This window comes from Maniola hyperantus, chromosome 21 (genome assembly GCF_902806685.2).
Source record: "Maniola hyperantus chromosome 21, iAphHyp1.2, whole genome shotgun sequence".
In the NCBI taxonomy this organism is placed as follows: domain Eukaryota; kingdom Metazoa; phylum Arthropoda; class Insecta; order Lepidoptera; family Nymphalidae; genus Maniola; species Maniola hyperantus.
In genome coordinates this window covers 12,101,444-12,127,501 of record NC_048556.1, presented here as the reverse complement: position 1 = coordinate 12,127,501, position 26,058 = coordinate 12,101,444, and the positions used below count along the sequence as shown (strand labels likewise).

The following is a 26,058-nucleotide window of genomic DNA, read 5'->3' as shown; positions in this document are numbered from 1 at the left end:
TGCAGTTGGGGATAATTTATGCAACACAATAATTACACGCATCCTTAAAAGATCGAAACCCTCTGCGCAAGTCCGACTCGGACTTGGCCGGTTTTGTATTTATTTAAATACTAGCTAATGCCCGCGACTTCGTCCACGTGGACTACATAAATTTCAAACTAATGTTTCACCCCCTTAGGGGTTGAATTTTCAAAAATCCTTTTTTAGCGGATGCCTACGTCATAATAGCTATCATGCCAAATTTCAGCCCGATCCGTCTAGTAGTTTGAGCTGTGCGTTGATAGATCAGTCAGTTAGTCAGTCAGACAGTTAGTCAGTCAGTCAGTCAATCACTATTTCGTTTTATATATTTACATGCACGACATGAAAATAAACCCATAGAAAGTCGTGTCATTCAGTCAATATAAAGGCTAATCCTCACAACAATACAAGGACACCCGATTGTCTCACTATCATATCAACACGCGATAAGCTTCATTCAGAGTCCAACAAACCGAGCAGGTGATGATAAATTAAATCCCCATTGACAGCCAGCGACATGGCTGACCAAATATTATCACCACCTAAGCACAAGAGCACACTACAGACTTTTTGTCTTGTCATTTTCGTAGAGCTAGACAGTAGCGGCGACAGTAAAAACTACGTTTCTTGCTGAAAATCTACCTCTTGAATCTCAGTGATCAATTATAATATCTTACTGATCTACGTGCTATACTTTCTGGCTATTCTATAAAAAAACTCATTTTACTGAAAAGTAACATAGACATTTATAATTTCATAGTAGTAGGTAGCTAAACGGAAAGATGACCGAGATATGTGGAAATTCTAGCAAATTCTCGAATATGTGGTAAATTCTGAAATCGTTGAGTTTTTTTGCTGGGTTTGTACATTCACTTGACGATAACAAAGCACTTGTAAAGTTTTATTTGAATAAAAACAATCTATTTCTGGCATATGTATTGCTCCATTCCACACTGTAGCAGCGTAGTGAGTCTAAGGTTCGAATACTTCTGTTGTTTAATAGAGGAGATTTTTTCACCTATATGTTGTTTAATAGAGGAGATTTTAGCGCCCACGTTGTTACTATAGAGTACACATGATAAAGACTCGCAATCCTCTGATTAGCATCACGGTGCTTCCTGTACAATATGAAGTTTTCGACATAAACTTTTTGTCCAGGGGCACGTCGCAAGTGTGTTCACACGTTTAACTAGCATGGCGGTGGCCCTAGCCGGCCTTATTTTTGACAGCTCCCAACTTTCTCCGTAATTATTATTTATACACTTCAGTCCCACGTACCAGCCCTTATCTTTGAGTTCATAATAATTTTCATTACAGTTCAGGGTTGCCACTAAGGCACTAAACTCTAGTAAAAAAATTAAATTCGATGCATTTGTTTGACTATCAGTCCAAATTGGTCATACCGAAACGGACAAGCTGATGAAAGGGACAGATCTAACGACATTACGCACGTAGAATTTTTCCTCGGAGTATTGTCTTCGCAGATACGGCGCTCTGCTAACGTTTCAATATTTAATTATTCACAGTTCACTGTAGTCTGTAGATTACTCGCTAAATTTGCAGTACAGAAGTGAGAAATATTATTGGTAATATTCGTGTCAAGTAATTTTGCTGCGCGTAAAATTAAACAAAATTAATTTTTAAAATAATCTTTTACTTATAAATTCTAGGCCTTATTAAGATAAAAACGAGTAAGTTGGTTTTGAACTTTTATAAATTATTATTTTAGTCATTTGTTGTATAGGAACGTAGTACGCGCCTGAAATTAATGTACATCGACCTTTAGAAGGAGATAGCAGATTCGTAGAACACCGTCTCTGTCGTTGAGACTGACAAAACGTCATATAGGTATGAGTGACAGAGACAACGCTCTAAAAAGCCGAAATGTCATTCTAAAGGACGATGTACATTACTTTCTGCCGCGTACAATACAGTCAATTACACATGAATATCAACGTCAGTTTATTGTTTCTTATTTTTCCAGCCCTGAATGGACAGTATATTTTCTGGTTGTATGTCCGTTATCTGCCGTAGATAGGGCGTCCGTGTCCACCGCGCTGGTAGATACTTAATCGCCTGATCACCGTCAGGGCGACCTCGAAGTGTGTTCAATTAAACATTTGAATATCTCATAACTAATGACGACTTCCGACTCTGTAGTCTGTACGGGTAACTGGAAACCCGTGATAGTTTTGGGTTGACAACATTGATATATAAATTCGAAAGATACATTTAGGTACAATACATTTGAAAGGGTGTTGAGAAATTATAATTTTTAATTTTTTAATTTTATTCGCGGTCATTTTGTTATTATTTGCCTATAGCGGCAAAAGAAATATACATTTTCTGCGACTATTTCAACTCTCTACCTATAAAGAGCTAGCGCGCACCACGGAAAGTAAGTTTTTTTCCCGCAAAATCTGTGATCTATAGAATTACATAGTAGCGCGCGCACTGCGGAATTAATTCCGCACCGGATTTTGATAGATTAAAATTCAAATTTTAGGATTTTAAAACGCACCTCAACTCACCACACCGTGGTGCGCGCTTGCTCTTACGGTTCACGAGATACTGCCCGCTGACGGATGTCTGTCCGTCAGCGGGCAGTATCAAGTCAAGTCAAGTGAAATATTCAAAATATGTAATATTTACACTTTTTGATTGTCAATTGTTGCATTTGTAAGATGATATAGTGGTAATAATTAATTACGTAAACTTAAAACTAAAGCTACGAGGGTCCAAACGCGCCCAGAGGGCCTAACATGCGCCCCGCGAGAAAATTTTGTCTACGCATTATCTCGTGTTTTTTCATACAAATAAGACGAGTAAATGCGTAGACAAAATTTTCTCGTGGTGCGCATGGTCTGAGAAGAGCCCACAACTAACGAAGGAGCCCACAACTATTTGTACATTTGATGCCCTCATAAATTTACGCCTATCTTGTATATATACACCTATTTGTATGTCAGTGGGTTAGAAGTATAGTAGACCACGACACAAGGTCGGTCGAGTTATAGAATCGTAGAATTGTTGAATTTCAATAGTAAATGCTTGAATTTATTGACTTCGGTGTACAATTGTACATCCGTGGGACTGCGTCAAGTATCGGCTTTCATACAACCGGTACGGTTATTTTAATTGAAATTTGATACTTTTATTATTTTCCTGATACAATACAGACAGAATGTAAATCATGCTGTATATTATATTATTATAATCCTTATAAACCATGGCCACTAAAATCGTTAGACTTAAGTACAAAAAACAAACCGGCCAAGTGCGAGTCAGACTCGCGCACCGAGGGTTCCGTATTACAGTGCTATTTTTTAAATCAAGAACTATTATTCATAAAAATAAATGAAAATCTGGGTTAGAATGTACAGGTAAAGAAAGCCCATTCATATGACAATTGACACCCCACTTGGTATAGTAATGTTACTTTAAAAGTTGAAAATATTAATTATTTGTTCAGGAACACATTTTAGTTTTTTTTGTGAACCACAAATACACGGTTTTCCGATTTTTCCCTTTATTTCTGCTATAAGAAGAAAAATTAAAATGTGTTCATGAACAAATAATTAGTATATTTAACTTTTAAACTAACTAACTATACCAAGTGGGGTATCATAATATTATATAAGGGCTTTACTTCTACATTCTAAATCAGATTTTTATTTATTTTTATGCGTAATAGTTTTTGATTTATCGTGCAAAATGTTGAAAAAGACAACTGTAGCACGGAACCCTCGATGTGCGAGTCTGACTCGCACTTGGTCGGTTTTTTAATTAAAAAACAAGGTATGTATTATTACGCATGTACATTAGACGCATTAGAAATCAATGCGGATAAACGTTACTGGTCAGAAAAGGGAAGTCGCGCGTCCAACTCAGTTCAACCCTCCACTCATCCCGTCGTTTATTGGATTAATAACAACAATTAGCCCGCGACGCGTCCTTCCGCGTGTGTGGTCGTCGCGTGACTGACCGCAATTATGGCGGGAAAGATTGCGCCACTAGCGCCATCTGCAATTTATGTTTACTCGGATGTTGTTTTAATTTTAAAATTAAATGTTTGTAGCTAACGAGCGCGTGATTGATAACTAAACGTGACATAAATGACATGCATAATATAAAAATTATAATAATATGATTGAGCTAAACGCGGTGATAGCCTAGTGGTAAATATGTACATCGGCGTACTATTCGAAGAGTTCGGCGTTCGATTCCGGTTTAATTATTTTTATGCTTAACTTTTGATTTATCGTGCAAAATGTCGAAAAAATACTGTATTACGGAACCCTCCGTGTGCGAGTCCGACTCGCACTTGGCCGGTTTAAAAAAAAAATCAGATTAGTACAAGTTACCCCTTGACTACAATCTCACCTGGTGGTAAGTGATGATGTAGTCTCAGATGGAAGCGGGCTAACAAAAGCCACAGCACAGCCCTTTGGTTTCTTCACGGCATCGTACCGGAACGCTAAATCGCTCGGCGGCACGGCTTTGCCGGTTTAAATTTTCTGATTTTCTCAGTTCTGGTGATAGTTTATAATAATACATTTACAGTTAACTGAGATAGTATTTGTAGGAGATACAATATGAGAGCGCATGGAAATCCGATAAGTTGAATGGTGACACGGCCATTCTGCGGTTCCGAATGTCCTAGTTTCCAAGATCGTATTCAATAATTAATTGTAATATTATTCTGCGCTATTGGCACATACTTACGGGCTACGACCGATTTTTCAATCGCTGTTCAACTTTTGACGTTGGTGTCCCAAGGTGCTGGAATGGCGACCTCGCACCGGAAGACGCAGCGTTGGAAGACCCCCCACTAGTCGGACGGACGACATCAGACGAGTCGCAGGGAGCCGCTGGATTCAGGCGGCGCAAGACCGTGGCGTGTGGAAGTCCCTACAAAAGACCTATTTCCAGCAGTGGACGTCTATTGGTTGATGATGATGATGATGATGATGATGATGATGATGTTCAACTTTTAACTCAGGAATAAAGGCGTTATTGACAGTTTTTGTATAGGAAATGAGTATATGTACAGCCGCCGCGCTGACCCGGTACGGGATAGCCCGGTACGGGATAGCCCGGTACGGGATAGCCCGGTAGTGACGTGCGGGTGTGCGGGGCGTCTCCCCGTCTCATACCCCGATTGCCTTCTTCACCTGTCGTGAACTATAGGTACTTCCTACTACCATTATATGAAACTTTAGTTTAGTTAAATATTCTTTATTGTACACCAAAAAGAAAAGACACAAAAACGAAACATGTAAAAGAAGAACATACAATAATCTATTTTTGATATAGTAAATAATTGTTCTTGAGTTAGAAATCATTGGTCTAAAACTATACAAACTAAGTATAATACGCTCTATTCGCAATATTAATAAAACGCAAAGCTAATACCTATTATCTTTATAGCTCTAATCAAGTATTGAATAAATAAAATAGATAAAGAAATCGTGAGCCGCCAATATTCATAAATGCATTTGACTTTGATATACAGCGTGTTTGAAAATAATTAATTTTTATTTTGTGCATATTTCAAACATTATTTACTACAACATTTTTTACATTAGCAATTTTTTTTGAAACAGTCTTGAACATACATACGTACAGGTCGAATACAGAGCCTACATTTTACACGACTGCCTAGAAAAAAGCGTGTATCTAATGTTTTCTGGGCTTATGTATGTGAGTTCTTTTATTCCACCATAACTTTAAACGTCTCAACAGATTTGGATGTATGGGCAGTGGCGTGCAGGTCATAGAGGCATGAATGCACTGCTTACCCCAGTTGTAATAGCTCAATGCATATTTTTCATTATGACCTGCCAGTAAACAGGTTCCTACCTAACTAATGCTTACCCTGGCTTCAAACCCTGTGCACGCCACTGTGTATGGGGTATCGTTAGCATCCCGAGTGACACTAGCTATCAATTTAAAAAAAAAAAACAATACGGCGTCTGTATCGCACCATTAAAAAAAATCCCCTTTAGTTCATTTTTTGCAGTCAGTCGTATTTTTTAATATTGTCGTATTATTTAATTGTCACTTGTTTGAAGTCTGTTAACACCCTGTATAGTATTTAAGATGCGATCGTGTCGATCGGACGGCAGATCCGCCGCCTCGCGCCTCGCGTCGCCTCGCCTTAATTAAGTTATACGCCTTTATTGCTTCCGCCTCAGCGCGGAAGAACAAAGGATCAATCTGCAATTAAGATAACCATCACTTTGTTATGCAATTTTTCATATTTTTCCGGTTATTTATGAGTTCGTTGAACATTTTGGACTTTTAAGGACTATACGACGGTATTAATTATTAGCACGAAAATTGTAATTTTGACTTCGCTACAGTCGCTATTGTCACAAATTTTTTAATAAATTGTTAAATGACTAATATTATTTTACCTCTCCAACTAAGCGTCAAGCTTGTGCTAGGAGTAGGTACGACAATAGTGCAACGTGCGGCGTTTGAACCGAAGCGTCGTCGACCTCTCGGTTTTCAGTCCACTCCTTTACCGGTTGAACTATTGAGGCTCAAATTTAATTGCTCTGACTGCGCCTGTCAATCTATCTGTCACTATTGAGCAACTGTCAATATTGAGACTACATCAACTAGACGATGCCCGCGACTTCGTTAGCGTTGATTTGGGTATTTCAACTGTGGGAACTCTTTGATTTTCCGGGACAAAAAGTAATCCATGTCAGTCCCAAATTTCGTCAAAATCAGTTAAACGGATGGGTCGTGCAAAGCTAGCAGACAGACAGACACATTTTCGCATATTTTATAATACTAAAGTAGGTATGGATTAATATTTTATTATATTTTCATCGAACATCCACTGATGAATATAGACCTTCCCTAAAGAGCGCCACCACACCCGGATCTTCAGCCTTTCTCATCCAACCACTTCCCGTCAGTCTCTTTATTTCGTCGGTCCATCGTGCTGGAGGGCGTCCTTGACTACACTTGCTTATACGCCGTCTCCACTCTTGTTAACCTTTTCAATTCCCTTTTCACTCAAATTAGTAGGTACTTAACTATCTTACATCAGGAAACAGCAGTTCCATAGAAGTGTTTATTCCCCAACATAACTCAGAGTCATTAGCTTAACGCACGGGAGCCATTTGCGTCGCCACACATTAGGAAACGCCATAAAACGCCACGTTTAACCCTTGTATGGTACGCCATGAAATGTTTGGACGTCCTCACTGGCAAGTGGCACATAAGGGGAGGAAATATAGAAATTAAAGGAAAGTATGAAATTCATAGAAAATGTTTGTTTTTCAAACTCTGTGCGTCATTGGTGAAGGTCGTGACCCCTGTCTATTAATCACATACCTAATGGTGCTAGTTTTATTGGGATAATAATGCAGGGTTTCCAGTTTCGCATACAACACTACCATTCTTCTCTTAAGAACGGGATCTCCGCGCTTAGGTTTTACAGATTCAAATTCGAGGCCAAATTCACCCATCCAGTTACCGACTTGGGTCAACGTTGCTTAACAATCGCAATTCATTGCCATGCATTATCACAACAACGCCATATTGGTCTTCATCATCACCCATTTAAAGTAACGATTTATATTTTAGATATTACGGTTTAGAAATTGCATCCTGCCTACAAGATTTTGATATGATTGCAAATTTATGAATGCCGAATCTTGCTAAAGTGCTATCTAGATTCTAGCAAGGTTCGGATCAGACACCGCTCAAAATGTCAATTTGTTTCTAACCAGCAAAAAAAGTCCTGAATTAGGCCTCTTATCCTACTAAAATGAATAATTTTCTATCTTCTCTTTGTACCTATTCTACTCCCTTTACATCCTCTCACACTGCCAAGGGTCACTGGTAGAGATCTCTCATAGAGATAAGTGCTTCCCTGTCCAATTTTACTCTCTTCTTCTCTTTATTGCAAACTAGCTTATCGTCCGCGTGGACTACATAAATTTCAAACCCCTATTTCACCCCCTTAGGGGTTGAAGTTTCCTACGTCATAATAGCTATCTGCATTCCAAATTTCAGCCCGATCCGTCCAGTAGTTTGTGATGTGCGTTGATAGATCAGTCAGTCAGTCAATCCTTTTTGGTACAAATAAAAATAAAATAATAAGAACTCATTCTTCTTGCTTACTAAAAACTTAATGGAAATATCTTGGCCTTAACAATTCCCATAACGCATGACGTTTCCTCCTTCAAACAGGTATTACCAATTTAGAAACCGCGTAAAATTCGCGAGGCATTCCTGAGCGTCGTGCCTTGTATTGTCATGCTAACATTACGGCCCGTTGCCCATTGCCCATGGCCACCATTAGAGCTTATTCTACGTTTTCTGGAAGCCACGGCGATGATGGTTATTGTTTGATGAGATATGGGATGGCGGATGCCCATGTTGGATTTCAAAGGGGTTTACAAAGTGAGCAATTATGGGATGGTTAAAGCTTTAGGTAGCTTCATTTTGGTCGTAAGTTAAGAATAATATTTTGAAATTACCAATTTAGGATGTTTTATGGCGAGAATAATGGGAAACCTGGATATAAAGGGATAAAAGACATGCCCACTTAGATATTATGGTGTTGAATAGTATGCAAACAGTAAAGTTGTTACAATTCTTGCAATTCACGAAGGCGAGTGGCTCATGGTTGTGTTTAAGCCGTATCGGTATAAGTTTGGTACACTGAATGTGTGCGTTTGCGAGCGCTTGCTCGCGACTGATTGGTCCGACATGCACTCCGACGTCCACTCGCCTTCGTGAATTGCAAGAACTGTACTGTAAAATGATTCTGAAATTCCCTATTCCGCGGGAATATCGAAAAATCCGGCCTTGTTCTGTTTGTTCTTTGTCTACATTGTGAAGGAAACCTCGACGCTAAATTTTAACTTTCTTGGTTCAAGGGTTGATGAGTCAGTCAGTGCGTGAGGCAGGACTTTTCTTTTCGTCTAAATATTTATTATAAAAGGGAAAGCTCACTGACTGACTGATCTCAATCTACACACACAGCTCAAACTACTGGACGGATCGGGCTGAAATTTGGCATGCAGATAACTATTATGACGTAGACATCCGCTAAGAAAGGATTTTTGAAAATTCAACCCCTGAGGGGGTAAAATAGGGGTTTGAAATTTGTGTAGTCCACGCGGATGAAGTCGCGAGCATGCGCTAGTTTCATATATGTAAATAATGTGTGTCCCGTCTGTTTGTTGCAGCGATACTTCAGCGTGCGACGTACAAGGTCGGCCTCCTGACGATCCAGGGGGTCTCCACTTGCCTCTACCTCTGCATGGACACCTGCGGGTTTCAATACGCTAATGTGAGTACGACCTCATGTTACCTTCACACATTTACCACTTCTTCCAGTAAGGAATCTTTCCGTACATTGTCTTGATTGCGTGACTTTTGAGTCCACCAATCACAACAAAGCATTCTCCCCTGTCAACCAACATTTTACGATTTTGTTTTCATGCAAAACCTTCTATATGCTTACAAGGTTGAATAAAGTTCTCTGTGCCTCCACTGTACTGAAATTGTTATCACAAATTCAACATCCATCAATTGGGACGCGAGGGTCATACGGCATACCAATAAAAATCACTCTTAATCATTGACACACTCTTAATGAACCAAATGTGAAACAATCACAATCAAACGCAGGTTTTTATTGAACTGATGATTCCTTGGCACAGTTATTAATGAATCAAACAACGCGACGTGTGTGTTTATTCGACTGACGTTAGCTCGTAAACTCGTCTAGTAAACACACAATGAGTGACTGACCTGTGGCGACCTCTCGCGAGACTACGTGCCAGCACAGACGTCTTGAAACCAAAAATTGCTTTAATGATTAATAATTTCATTAAAGAATAAATGATAGAGTTGCGGGCAACGTGGATTTAGATTTTCTTAAATTGGGTATTTTCCTACTTTTGATTTTGATAAATATTATTACTTTATTATAAACTAGGATAAAAATAATGACGTACGCTGAAAAAAATATTAAAATCCAACAAAGATTTACAAAGTTACAGGCATTTTAATTTTGGAGTGGGAAGGTCTTCTAAGTCAAATACCGATAATACGCCTTTACATGAACCAGGCAACTAACATTGAGGTATAGATCACTCGATTATCTTAATTATGTAATTAACGATTAACGAATGGCTCCCCACTGCGGTAGGGGGTACCACTACCACCACCATGCCCTACCATACCCGTAATGGACTATTTACCACTCATTACGTCATGTTATGGCGTCGCCACTCGCTGTTGTGAACACAACAACTATGTAAACAAACAGATCATAGACAAGGCACTGGGTCTGTGGTCTACTCAAAAGACATTGACAGTGACAGTGATACGACATATAATGTGACAGCCTGACATTAGGCAGGAAACGGACTAACAAGCTTCAGATGAATTCAGCACGTAACGTTAACGGACTTTTACATTACATCGATTTAAACACACAAGTTAATAAAGGAAAACTCAAGATTCCACAAACCCAATTGCGACAGCCAAGAAGAACGAAGGTTCGAAACTTACCAGCGCCTAACCAACAGCCCAAGGTACAAACACTCGCCACTGTAAACAAAGGTTTATGTTTGAATCGAAGGGAAACTGAAGCGTTTACAAAAATATCTCATACTAGGCTCAAGGCTGTAACCAACGACCTGTATGTAGTAATATGCATTATAGTACGCGACAGGTCGAGATGGCAATCGGGGAGGGAACGCCCCGCACACCCCCACAAGTAATGATTCAGCCTTCAAGGCAAAACTGATGCCGGAAAGTCGTTCCATATCCTAGCGGTTCGAATAAGAAACGTGGAGGCAAATCGCTTCGTACGTTTCCGTGGAATTTCGACTTATTAGTAACTACTTAGATATGCCCCATGGATTCAAGTTTTCTTTTTAATCCCGTGGGAACTCTTTAATTTTCCGGGATAAAAGTAGCCTATGTCCTTCATGTATGGATGTAAGTTAACTCTGTACCTTTCATCAAAATAGGTTGAACTGTTGGGCCATGAAAAGCTAGCAGACAAACAGACAGACAGCCAGACACACTTTCACATTTATAATATGGAAGTATGGATTACGGGTGATGCCTTACGGTACGATAGTGGAAAGGTGAAGGAGGAACCAGGATTTTTGAAAATCCCCTTGAGAACTCTTGAATTTTCCGGAATAAAAAGTAGTCTATGTCACTCTTCTATACTTACCTACTGACTTGACTTGACTGACTGATCACTATCCCATTGACTGACTGATCACTATCCCAAGTGCAACTTGTAACACAATACTTTTTCCATAAAGTCGGCGTCATAATAGAACTTTCACCTCGGCGAGATCATCGATCATCGATAGATCGATAAATTCCTCCCAGATCAGTCGATAAGCATAATATACTGTAATAGGCCTTCATTGTTGATTCACTTTAAATGGCCCTAATATCTCTATGTCCAAACAATAAATATATCGATAGGTATCGATATATTATATCGGATTTTGATTTCAAAACGATCCCGACTCAACATTATTTTCATCATTCTTGTAAGGGTTTGGTCAAACAATAACGTGTATGCGTTTCAAATAAGAGGACCACAGGCAAGGCACTTCGTAACACTTGTATTTAAAAAACATATCGGTAGCAATATTTTTTTTCGTTAGGTTTTTATTTTACTGGTAAAAAATACATTGAGGAACATTTTGACGCAAGTAACTACTATCAAATCAGTCGTAAGTCGTAAGCGGTTAATTTGAGTAGGTGTATAAACTACTTGTTAGTTAGTTGTTAAGAGCATGGTTTTGAGTTTATAGCTTTGATGTTATTTTGATAGCTACCACCATTGAGTGACAGGTCATAGAGGTGCAGACGTCATAAATTTAACGCCTGAAAAGTGCCCTCACATAAATTAAACAAATACGTGATATAACTGATAAATTGAACTTAATTGGTCTAGTAAAAAAATTTTTGGACGTGGCTTAAACTGGTTTTTATCTAGTTTAACGTATGTTAAACCCGTGCAAAGAGTTAGTCACGAAAATGAACTCTTAAAAAACTTCTGTGAACTCGAAAGACTTTGTCAAGTAGCAGAGACAGCGAAAGAATCTATGTTTAACAATAATCTGGAATTTGACAGCTAGTCAAATCAGTAACTTTTTATCAAACGCCAAAACGCGCGCTTAGTATGCGAGATTCTATGAAATACCGGTATATGACGTCACAATCACGTCACAGTCACGTTGATGCGCTTTATTTAGTTTATTCGATAATTTAAAATGGTTATCACACATAAACCTAACAAAGGACGTGGATTTTACGTATTTTGGAAGACCCTCTATTTAATAATCACTGAGAAATCATTCATTTTTGACATAGTTAAATACCGTATTGGGTAAAGGCCGTTTTGAAAAATATCTCCGCCTCTAGCACTATGATACCTCTCTGATCACAAGCATCTTAATTCTCTTGAACGTGTTAATTAGGGGGTTAAAAATAAAAACTTTTCGTGGGAAGCTCCGACTATCAAATAAAACAATTATATGGGCTTAATTTAATAAGTTACTTAACTTATGGTGGTTATGATATTTTTACTATTTGAGATTAAAATCGGTGTTTAAGGCGTACTGCACACTAGCGTTTTTGGTTTTATCTTATTTTACATGTAACAACATGACTTATAATTGTCCTGTCTTCGCACATGTTTAACTCAGAAGCCATATTGCCAGTTTTTGGATTTGAAATCTGTTAAAATATCAAAATTCATTAATTGAAAAATATGATTTGGCAATTTAAAAAATCAGCCCTATTGTTGTTCGTTGTATTCCAAATTTAAAATGTTCGAAATTAATTCAAAAAAGAAATTCATTGGGATTGATTCTGTTGCATATGAATAAAACAGGAAATATCCATAGTTACTCGAGTATTTACTAAGTAGGTGACTCTATTTATGCATGACTACATGAATAATTCAATGCATAATTCATTCCATATTGCTTCAATTTTCAATTTAGCCTGCTTGGGTTGCAATGCTAATAAATTATGATCTCGAGTCTCTCCTAGTGGTATCCCTTTGTTTAATCAAATCCAAATTCTTTCTTTGCTTTCAATAATAAAAATGGTGCCATAAATCCGCTATGATATTGAATTAAAAAAAATTAAAGCCAGTGATGGGATGATGTAAGGATTCTAACGATACCCGATACATTAAATACATTCAGACATTTCTGGAATAAAGAAATCCGACCAAAAACATTTCATGTTTTGGTTGCCAAGACTCACTAAGTTCATAATGCTTTCAATGTTAAAAAGTTATGAGAGCAGTCGTTACAACTTACAAGGATGATTCTTGGCTAATTATTACCCATATATAAATGCGAGTGCGTTTGTTTGTTAGTTTGTCTTTCAATGGCGTCGCAACGGTTCGTCATGATTTTTTGCATGTAATTGTTAAAGACCTAGATAGTGACATAGGCTTCTTTTAAACCGGAAAATCAAAGAACTCCCACGGAATTTTTAATAAACAATTCACGCGGACTAATTAAATTGAGTATGGTCCGTACAAAATGACTCCTTACGCGCCATTTTAACTAAAGGTCATATTTCATGTCAAAAGTTTGGTTCACCTTTAAAATAATGACTAAAATCGTACTTTTGTCGTGAAATTTGATAAAAAAAATTTAAATGGCGCGTGAGGAGTTAAATTTTACGCGTTATATTGAAATGTTAGTAAAAACGCACGTCAAACGCTGTGCAATCGACCGTCAATAAGCAGCCGTTGATGTAATATTACTGCTTCCGCGTACCGCCGCGTTGATAGAGTCGGGAAAGGTGTTCTGGTTTTGGTCCGTCATCGGATGCGAGTGTAGGCTGACCATACGTTCATTCGTAACGTATAATAATTATTTATTTTCCTACCTGCTTAATAAAGTGAAGCGGTGATAGCCTAGCGGTGAAGACTCGGATCTCCATTCATTATAGCCTAAGATTCTTCATGCCTGAGAGTTCTCCATAAAGTAAACTCGAAGGCGTGTGAAGTGTGCCAATGTGGGTGTTACATTCATTATCATCATTATCAACTGATATACGTCCACTGCTGGACATAGGTTTCTTGTAGGGACTTCCACACGCCACGGTATTGTGCCGCTTGCGGCTCCCTGCGACTCGTTTGATATCCACCCAGTGGAAGGTTGTCCAACGCTGCGCTTTCCGGTGCACGGTCGCCATTTTAGCGCATGGAACCTCAAACACAACGCCACATTGCCTCCAACATTGCCACTTCAGCTTCGCAACCCGTTGTGCGATGTCGGTACTCTGGTGCTTCTAGAGATCTCCTCATTTCTGATTTGTAACTTGTAACATTGTTATTAGATATAGGTACCTATTGTTGGTTGTAACTTGTAACATTTAATTTAACGCTTTAGTGGTACAAAGGTGAATGTGTAAAATCACCAGAATATACTCTTACACAATTTAGGACTTATATCGCACCCCTAGATGAAAAGGTCACTAAGTCAAAAAGTGCGTGTTTTGAGTTAGTGGCATTTTCAAACTCCTGACTCGAATACCTACACGGCGATATAACTCACGTAACTATACCTTCAACCGTCATCGAATAATGGTCCAAAACGTAGGTTTACTTGAATGACCCTCCCCTCAACGGCGCAAACATACTCCGTCATTTTGAGTAGTCTTCCGGTCGATGAAGGTTGATGACGTTTGAATAATGGCTCATTTTGAGTTGGAGGAGTTCACGTCAAATTTACTAACGTAAGTCATCATTAAATTCGTTTTTATTTAGAGTTAATTGTGTTTTACAGAAATTTTATTTATAATAATTATTGTTCATTTTGAGTTACGTTGTTTTGGTGATATTTTATTGCGATATTTTTTTTGATATTTCAAGTTACTGAGATTTACATGACAGTAAAATCAAATTCCGACTTACGGTAGTTTTGTTGAGGGAAAGTTTAACTTACTTTATCTTGGCCTGTTTAGTCAAAAACGTACTTTTCATAGATAAAAGGTTATTATTATGACATTTAGAATTAGATTTTTTATTCGCTATTAAGATTCGAAAAGCAGGACGTGATATATTTGGATTTTTTGAGTTGGTTGACTTTACATGATTGTTCGTTTTTAGGACAAAAAAGTACAGAAAAACTCATGTTAGAAATGATAAACACAAAAACAGGATCTTGACCAGCTAGCAGCATTGGATGATAGAAGAACCCTTCCATCCCATGGTACAGAAGTGCTGAATAGGGTAAAGTAGACTGAGTTGTCAGTTCCAATGGATGCTCCAAGAACGCTTCCGTACCCTGGTATGGAAATGCTAAATAGAGTAATGCACCTGAGTTGCCAGTAGCATTGGATGTTTCAAGAAGTATTTCATCCCCTCATAATATGGAAATGCTCAATAGAGCGTATGAACCTGAGTCGCCAGCTGAAGAAGGGTTAGTTTCATCACCGAGCCTTTTAGAATCTTCTTTAAAACTTGAAGAGCAGCCTAAAGACGCTGACGGACAACGAAAAGTTGAAACATCAGTATGTTGTCTCACCAGTTCATTTCGACGATTCTGACGCAGACCCGCACAACGATAATATCGATAACAATAACTTCGCCAATAATATCACGAACTCGCTCCCTTTCATCTTCGTCTAGCAGTTCAAGTTCGCGTAGTAATAGCTCAAATGATGAAAGAACGCTTCTGGCTCCTATTGCGAAATTCAGAATCTAGGCCAAAATATTGCTTCAAGACCCAATGAAAATAACACTACACACCCTGATCATGAGGATCACAATCTAGTTCCAAGTGTAGAAACTCTAGCAAAAGAACAAATAGTCCAGAGTAAGAAGAAACTAAGGAAACTGGAGACATGTACGGTTAATATAACCAAAACCCCGAGTAATTCAGGAAAGCTGTACAACTTACAAGTCACGGGATCAACTAAAAAAAAAAATCCCTGCTCGCAAATTGCAACCTCCTTGCGGAGAAAAATGTCCGTTTTAAATGTAGTACCAAGTTTGACTCAATAACCCGCCAATTTGTTCATATAAAACTAAGCAAATACCAGTTTTTTGTTACGGAGAAACCATCCTAATACAAATAATTAATGATTCAGTTAAATTTAATTTTTAACTAGCTTATTTCTGCTACACTTTCAAACACCTATTTCACCCCTTCAAGGGTTGAATTTTCCAAAATCCTTTTTTAACGAATGTCTACGTCATAATAGCTATCTGAATGCCAAATTTCAGCCCGATCCGTCCAGTAGTTTGAACTGAACGTTAATAGATCAGTCAATCAGTCAGTTAGTCAGCTTTTATTACTCATTCAGTAAATAAATAACGGGTTTGTTTTTCTTTACATTTGTTACTGCTATATTTCAACCATTTTTATTGTATTAAAATTAAAACTTATCACCCGTTCATGGCGTAACTCAAAACTCTACAACAAAAAGTTATCTCAATTTTGAGGTGAAAAGTAATGTAACTCATTTTCATTTCAGATAAAGTAAGCTAATTCTACTTACTGCACAAAAAACTTGCTCACTACCGCTGCAAAACTAGAGTAACTAAAAAATCTCGATTATTTCGGGTTTTTAACAGATAACATACAAATAAGTCAGTTGAACAAGCTTTAGAAAATATTTCTTTTACGAATGTATTATTAGATTTTCCGTATCTTTCATAGATATCCTAAAATCAGTTTTTCGTCGTTTCTGAACATTTTGGTTTTTTGACTTAGTGACCTTTTCATCTAGGGGTGTATGTAACTAGCTGATGCCCGCGACTTCGTCCGCGTGGATTTAGGTTTTTCAAAATCCCGTGGGAACTCTTTGATTTTCCGGGATAAACAGTAGCCTATGCCCTTCCCCGGGATGCAAGCTATCGCTGTACCAAATTTCGTCAAAATCGGTTGAACGGATGGGCCGTGAAAGGCTAGCAGACAGACAGACAGACAGACATACTTTCGCATTTATGATATTAGTATGACGTATGGATGTTTGTACGGTTATAAAATTTATTTCAGTAGGTATTTACTACAACAAGTAATGTAACGCTATGGACATAAACAAAATCAGAAAACTGTGTTCGACACAACAAATTGCTGGCCAAATGACGATGGCGGCCTTGCTTTCGTAAGATCCCGCGTTCGATTCCTGGTTTGAGTCATTTAGGAGTAAAATTATAAAGAAGCAAGATTTGTTTATTTGTTTGTAATCCATAGGTTGGTTAACTACGCTACTGGTCTTATTAATAACTAGCATATCCCGCGACTTCGTCCGGGTGGACTATACAAATTTCAAACCTCTATTTTACCCCCTTAGGGGTTGAGTTTTTAAAAATCCTTTTTTAGTGTATGTCTATCTGCGTGCTAAACTTCAGCCCTATCCGTCCAGTAGTTTGAGCTGTGCGTTGATAGATCAGTCAGTCACCTTTTCCTTTTATATATTTAGATTATTAATATTAATTATTATTTCACCATTAGAAAGCTGCTTATAAATTACTAGCTTATGCTCGCGACTTCGTCCGCGTGGACTACAAAATTTAAAAACCCTATTTCACCCCCTTAGGAGTTGAATTTTCAAAAATCCTTTCTTAGCGGATGCCTACGTCATAATAGCTATCTGCATGCCAAATTTCAGCCCGATCCGTCCAGTAGTTTGAGCTGTGCGTTGATAGATCAGTCAGTCAGTCAGTCACCTTTCCCTTTTATATATATAGATATATAATGAATCACGAACAAAGTCGTGGGCAGAAGCTAGTCACTCATAAAAAGATCGTAGTCTAGACTAGACTAGACCAAACCAGTCAACGTAAAAAAAATTGTAATACAAAGCTGTAAATATGTTTTAAACTAGTTCACTTAACATAACTAGAGTTGTTTATAATTAGATTTATAGCTCACTAATGTACTAGGCTTGTATGTCCGGCTGTTAGGCATATCATTACGAGTAATGCGTCTATATATTACTGGTTAACATCGATTCAAGGCTCGTACAGATAACAAAGTGTAACAATTCCCACCCTGGTCCTGGCGCAGTGTGTAGGAGGCTTAAGTGCCTATAAAAAGTTATTGCGAACTGGAGTTTTGGGTGGTGGGCGCTCTTTAGTGACTAAATTATGTCATACCACCTTGTTGAGAATTAAACCCGACTAGAATATGTCTACGACTTCGTTCGCGTGGACTACAAAAAATTTCAAGGCCCTATTTCACCCCCTAGGGTTTGAATTTTCGAAAATCCTTTCTTAGCGGATGTGTACGCCATAACAGCTATCTGCATGCAAAATTTTAGCCCAATCCACCCAGTAGTTTAAGCTGTATAGATCAGTCAGTCAGTCACCTTTTCCTTCACTTTTTCCAAAAACATAAAGTGCAATATTGAGTAAAATACCGTGGCGGAGACTCTGTGGCCATTGAGTTTTAGTGCGAAGAAAATTTTAGGAGACATTTCACCGCGTTTAATAGCCTCATCTGGTGATAGAAGGGCTGGCTCATTTTTTGCACAAAGGATCAACCTTGCTGTCCAGCGCGGAAATGCAGCCAATATTCTTGGCACCATTCCACATGGGCATGATTTGTACACTAGATAAGGCTAGGCTTTAGGTTTAAAAAAAACTAAAATAAACTAAATGGGTGGATACTAAAACACAGTCGGAATCATTAGCTTTCTATTAGTATGCATGAAAAACGCCATCAACACTGCATATGCATCCCCGCATATGCACTGACAGCAGTAACTTATCTTCGTTACAACTGCTCGCCCCCGGCTGAGCTGACGCGGCGTCGCTACTGTTGCGCTAATGATTCTTACAAGTGTTACTTTTTTCGCTTTGATGCATTAAGACCATGCGTGAGGTTGGTTCCCCATTCAACTTTTAAGAGGAATTTATTCGAAACGCTATCCAAGCAACTATAGTTTGGTTCTTTTTTAATATAAAACAATCAAACTAAATGAGATTTCGTAGACACGTTCTAGGAAATGATATTTGTGTCTGTGGTTTTCCAGATTTCTCTAGAAAATTTTAAGTATTTTATTTTGTTACACAGGCTCAAAGGTTTACATACAAATCTTTGTGCTCGAATCACAATGAAATTACATGAATGTTTACTTTCATGAAAATGTCACTGTTTTATCTTCTTATATAAAAAAATAGTCAGTCAGTCAGTCAGTCTGTCACCTTCTCCTTTTATACATATTTAGATGGTACCTACATACAGAACGTACAGAAACCTTCATATGGAAGTCCGACTCTTGACTTTTTTTAAAGTTGAATAAAGGAAGGCGCTATGTCGGAAAGCTCAACGTAAATTCAGCAGCTTATCCCATTTAAATAATTATCCTCCAAAACTATGAGTTACGACTTTCTAAACAGGTACCCGCTACTTACTCTCCAAATGATATTCTATTTATCTTGTTACTTATGAATCTCAAATCACATTTATGAATGGAACTATGTCAATCGCGGTTTATGGTTAAGCCCGCTCTACACTCTTGCCGCATTAGCCCGCAGTTTTTTCTAAACCTTCAAAAAATGGACATCCTCTTTTTGCCTGATTTCAGTACCTAATACATACGAATGAATATAAATCCAAGAGTAGAACACTGGTATGACCAGTGACAGTAGACAGAAATCTATAGTCTTGAAAACTAATTTTTGAAAACAAGCTTTTCTTATCCAGAATTGAAACAAATTTTAGTCTTATCTAAATATAAAACGAAAAGGTGACTGACTGACATATCAACGCACAGCGCAAACTACTGGACGGATCGGGCTAAAATTTGGCACGCAGATAGCTATTATGACGTAGGCATCCGCTAAGAAAGGATTTTTAAAAATTCAACCCTGAAGGGAGTAAAATAGGAATTTGAAATTTGTGTAGTCCACGCGGACGAAGTCGCGAGTGCTAGATTAGCCTCAGAAGTATAGAGACAATAGAGTCAGGAAATAACCTACTGAGAGCCTAAACCTTAGTTCGTTATCAATAAGCTAGGGCGTGGTTGTAGGTAGGAGACAAAATAAAAGATTGTATAAGGAAATAAACTGTTTTATTCAGGGAAAAACTCCCTCCAAATCAAAGTTTATCTTTACCATTACTTATTGCTTTATCATTAAATAATTTATTATTTCCTTTAAGAAAAATCTACCGCCAGTTCGTAAAAAGCATATTATCTACCGAGAGAAAGAACTGGCAAGAAAAAACTCGGTGGTGTCTATTTTGAAATACCAATTACACATTTTAACAATACATAAATCAACATACATAGTACAACAATAGAAATATAAAATCAACAATATTCGTACCTGTAGGTATGTCACAGCTTCTTCTTAAAAATAGGAAAATTAATGATGTCTACCGTCAAAGCAGAGCCATTTATAGCCCTTTGGCTACCCTTTCCATAAGTATAATGATACCATATAAAACTCAAATTCAATAGAGTCGACAATAGAGATTAAACTTTAGTTTTAAATTTATACACTTCAAAATTCCACATTATACTCTATTTAAATCTACAATTACTTTACTTCTAAAATATAATAAAATCAATTTCACCATGTAAGACCTTTGGATTAGCTGCTATATATTATCTGTTACGTCTGTAGTATTTTGTCTATCATTTTGACGTGCCTCTGTTTACAAATAAAATGTCAATGGTTTAGAATTAATTCTTAAGCAAAATCTAAAGAGTTTAGTAGCAATTTCAAGAAATAAATAGCAACTCTAACCATTTATCTTATACGAGCATAAGCTAGTTAAAAATATGAGTGATAACTATCTTAAAATTGACTAAACACATAATTATAGTAAGATCACACTTTCAAAAACGGAGGATGATCTCAATTCGGTGTTTTTTGTCTTTAGGTTTTATTCAGCATGGTATATTGTCGATGTTGGTTTTGATGTCCACTACTAAGGTCTGAGTAGACTGCGAAAACTTGCGAATGTAGAGAAAGAATAATTGCAATTCGCGCGTGAGTGTAGTGCAGGCTTTACATTGCTGGGGTCCGTACTGCGTTACCGTTAGGTATCCTTTTAGCTTATACACAGCCTAGCCCTCTGCCCTAGACTCTCAGTATAGAGCGATACATTGAGAACATGTGCATAATGCGGTATTACCATAGGATTGCGGTGATGCTAACATTACAAGTTTACTTTACTATCGATGACTTTGAAAATATACTATACTAGATACTAGATATACTATATATCATCGGCGTGGATTTGGGATTCAAAATCCTGTGGAAATGCTTTGATTTTCTGGTATAAATAGTAGCCTATGTACCTCTCCAGGTCTTTAGTATGTATGCAAAAATCACACCGTTCGATCCGGCGTTGATCAGGGTGATTGAAGGACAAACCAGCAAAAAACAAGCATACTTTCACATATTATATAATATGGGTACGGCTAGATGATTTCGCGACTTCGTCCGCGTGGATTTAGGTATTTGCATGGGCCACGAAAAGGTCTGACTGTCTGTTTATTGGTTCTTTTTTACGGTCCATCTGCTTAACCAATTTTGATGGGCATTGTTTGTGTCTGTAAGACAGACATAAATATATTATTATGCTACTTTTTATTCCGGAAAATCAAAGAATTCCCACGAAATAAAAAAACACTAAATCCACGCAAGCCGGGTTATAATCGAATACAGAACATTTGGAGTTAAAAAATTGTGCCCCAAATGCAGTCCAAAAATATTTTTATCATAATCTACAGAAATCCCTCGTAAGTGCCTTTCCCGACGCATCTCAGCGGATGCTGGAGCGCACTTGACAAATGGACCCGTCACAGATTGATCCTGCGGCTTAGCGCTCTACGGGTGAGAGATTTAGAAAATGTGCGTAAGGATACTAGAGTACTTTATATTGTTGTCCAAAGAGAGCTAAGCGAAGGCGATCAAACGCTATAGCTTACTCAATATTGTCCTAACACACAATTTATCAGAAAACGCGCTGCCTTCGGTCCAGATAAATTATTAATATTATTATTATTATTGAAAGAAAGTCAAAAAAGCATTTAATTAAAATTAAAATTATTCAAAGTCAAAGATTTTATTCACAGTAAGAACCATTGTATACGAACGGCAAACAATAAAATTATAATAGAAAAGATACAATAATAAAATTGAAATAGGATTGCATTCAAATGTTTAATTAAAACAGATCTGCTAAAAAATATCTGCTAAAATGCAGAATAGACAAAATGAAACAGATCAAAGAAATTAACAAACTGTACCTAAGCCATACTAATTATGCCGAAATCATATTAAGTAGGAAGGCCAAAGTCGTAACTACTAGGCGATCATCGCTCTCAGTGACAAATCTTTTGTAAAGATAAAGTTTTTTAGCTTGTGTATCGCCTAGCATTCGCTAGTGTCAAGTCTAAAACCCCCTATCTCAATAATCCCAACACCAGCACGGCAGATAGCGACGCGACACCATTAATCATAACAGTTTTATAATATCTTAGCTTGTCTATCGCCTAGCTCTTACTAGTGTCAAGTCTAAAACCCCCTATCTCAATAATCCCATTAAAGACGCAACACCACCATGGCAGATAGCGCCGCGACACCATTAATCAGGCGGTCGATTCATTACCCGCTGACGATCGACGATTTGTCATCGACGGCCACCGACGATAGGGGGGCAAATTGGTCCTTGCTCGTGTCCTTTTGTTTCTATCCCGGGACAATTGTCTGGGCTATTTTTAATAGATACTGTCTTGTATTATCGCCTTAGATCCTTTTAGCGCTTGTGGATCTTTGGAATGCTATGGGTAATGTTTTGTTTGTAAAAGTAAGGTTGTTTCTTCATTTAAAAGCTGTGGTATATTACATTTGTTAGTTTTATAGAGGTTTTGAAAGTTGGGGCGTAGATATGAGCCTTGGAGGATGCCTGAATTTGCGATAGGTGGTTTTTTTTTCCACCTAGTGGGGGTCTTCCAACATTCCACTTTCCGGTGCGAATTCGCCATTCCAACACCTTGGGATCCCAACATCTATCGGTTTTTCGAACTATGTGCCCTGCCCATTGCCACTTCAGCTGCCGCGAGCTATATCGATTTACTGTGGTAAATTAAAACTACCTGACTATTCATAAGCACTTGTAAAAAGTTTACATGAATAAAAAAACATTCTATTCTATTCTATTCTATACTCTGGTTCTCCAACGGAGCTTCTCATTTCTCCTGAAATTACAAATTCCTGAAAGGCCGGCAACGCATCGGCAATTCCTCTGGTGCTGCAAATCGGCGGTAATCACTTAACATCAGGTGACCCGCCTGCACGTTTGCTCGTTATTTGTATTTTTAAAAATCTGATATGATTACTTTCCTTGCTTGCATCTACTTCATTCAACTTTGTTCATATTTGATTTTGATCAATGATTAAAAAAACAGTATCCTTAGTTGTAATAATAATAAATACGGTCGCCAAAGAAATAACAGCATATAGAACTGGATTATTGCAATACAATTTAAAACTAGTTACATCAATCTATTCATATCCTGTTATGAACCAGGCTTTGCTTGTTATTCTAAACCATATTCGACATGGCTACTATTTATACAAATCTGTCAACAAAATCTATGAACTTGCAGAATCACAATATTACAGCAAGATCCCAGGACTGTCAGACCTTACTTATTTTCAAAGAAACAAAATGTGGGGGATAGAGTAATTTTAGTTATGAACATACAGTATGTGGCAGAAAATAATGTACATCGACCTTTAGACGGAGATAGCGGATTTGTATTGTAGAGCATTGTCTCTGTCGTTGAGACCGACAAAACGTCATATAGGTAAGTAACAGAGACAACGCTCTACAAAGCCGAAATGTCATTCTAAAGGCCGATGTACATTACTTTCTGCCACGTACTGTACTTATAATATCTGCTAGCTTGTGTCAATGGCCAATTCTATATATGTATGTATATCAACTGTTAAAGCTACCGACGCAAAAAGCGTTAGTACTCACTTTTCAAGTCTAAATGCTGATTTTTATGTATATTTTACCTAATGTTGTTAATTATTATTATTCACTACTACCAGACACTTGCCGTCGGCGGTAAATTCAGCAAGACGCGTTAAAGCTCACAAAAAAATAACATAATATTTTATCTTATTTATAATCTGAGTCGTAATTTTTATATTATGATACAAAATATTATACTTACCTACATAAAAATCGAATGCAATAAATGAATTTGACTTTAACTTTGAAGTAATGTCTGGCAGCACTGGGATCTTGGGCCATATTAGTTTAACAAACTAAATAAAGTTAAAGAATGTAGAGCACAAGCCCAGCTTCTTGTTTGTTTGTTATCTCCTTTTGATTCCTGTCAGTTCGTCCTTTGTTCCGGGCTATCTCCTCAATTTAAATTTCATCTAACTGTCAGCCGCTAACGGTATGATTGTTCTGGTTTACAATGTCTTTTATTTTTAATTTTTATATCAGGGTACCGTTTAATCGTACGGGATGGAAGGGCGAGAGAAGTTGGAGATAGGTGTTAAACAAATATTCATAATAGTAGCCGGCAAGAAATATTGTACATCGACCTTTAGAATGAGATATCGACTTCGTAGAGCGTTGTCTCTGTCACTCATATACGTCACCTATATGACGTTTTGTCGGTCTCAAAGACAGAGACAAGGCTCAACAAAACCGCAAGCCGTCGATGTACAATATTTTCTGTCCGCGACTTCGTCCGCGCGGAATTAGGTTTTTAAAAATCCCCTGGGATATTCCGGAATAAAAAGTAGCCTATGTCACTCTCCAGGTCTTTATCTACATGTAAAAACTCACATCAAGCCGTTGCACCGTTGCTACGTGATTGAAGGACAAACAAACAAACCAACAAACCAATAATTGTAATTATTAAAGTTCTCTATCTACAGATAGGTATAGAATAGAATAGAATAGAATAGAATGTTTTTTTATTCATGTAAACTTTTTAAAAGTGCTTATGAATAGTCAGGTAGTTTTAATTTACCACTGGTTCGGAATGCCGTTCCTACCGAGAAGAACCAGCAAGAAACTCGGCGGTTGCTCTTTTTAATTTTTCAATTTACAATGTTATTATACCGTACTATACAAGCCATTGCAGCCCCGTGCATTGCTGGAGCGAGTCAAATCCAAGCTTTTTTATCGTTTACATAGTCTGCGACTGTATAATATGCTTTTTATAGGAGCATACTTTTAACACATTTTTTAAACTTGTGTAAAGGCAAGTCTAAAATTGCTTGTGGAATTTTATTATAAAATATTACACTCATTCCCACAAAAGACTTTCGCACCTTCCAGAGGCGGAGCGCAGGAGTAGCTAGCTTATTTTTGTTTCTAGTTTGCCTATCATGGAGATCACTGATTTTTTTGTAACTGTGAATGTTTTGTCGTACAAAAATTATATTATTGTAAATATATTGGGAAGCTACTGTAAGAATACCTGTTTCCTTAAATATCTCTCGTAGGGAATCGCGCGGTTTTAAATTATAAATTGCACGTATTGCCCTTTTTTGTAATACGAATATTTTCCCAATATCTGCCGCTTTACCCCACAGCAAGACTCCGTATAATGTGACAAATACATTTTATTAGTTACAAAGTCTCTCTACATTAGTGTTTCTCGAGTCAAGCCTTTTTTAAATCCAGTTTGTACTTCCTCTGCATTGGTGCAGAGATATGGGATATTGATCATCAAATGGGAATCAAATCAGTTCAGGACTTTTTATTTTAAATTGTCATCATTAAGTACATTGTAGAATCATTAAGTCGAAGTCAAAGTGTACCGGGATCAAACATACATCTGTATTGATCGTAATCATAATGTAAGCTTCTAATGCTTCTTTATGAAGCAGAACCAGTCCATTAACCATAACCACAGTAGCAGCATATAACCAGCCCCATACATGGTCGGTAGCCATTATAAATAATAAGCTGTCGACTCCACGTATGTATTAAATGCTTTGACGGTCTCGATGTGAGGCCTGGGCAGATAAAGCGCGACGATGCGATACGA

The 26,058-nt window shown here is 37.6% G+C and overlaps 1 protein-coding gene across 4 annotated transcripts in view; it reads left to right on the top strand.

Annotated features, from left to right (window-relative positions):
- The window catches only part of bnl (branchless), a 258,684-nt gene that overhangs the window by 199,011 nt on the left and 33,615 nt on the right, over positions 1–26,058 (top strand). For all 4 annotated transcript variants that reach the window (XM_069505663.1, XM_069505665.1, XM_069505662.1 and 1 more), the window contains exon 4: positions 9,240–9,343. In XM_069505663.1, coding sequence (XP_069361764.1) covers positions 9,240–9,343 — 104 coding nt within the window. The remainder of the gene's footprint in view (positions 1–9,239; positions 9,344–26,058) is intronic.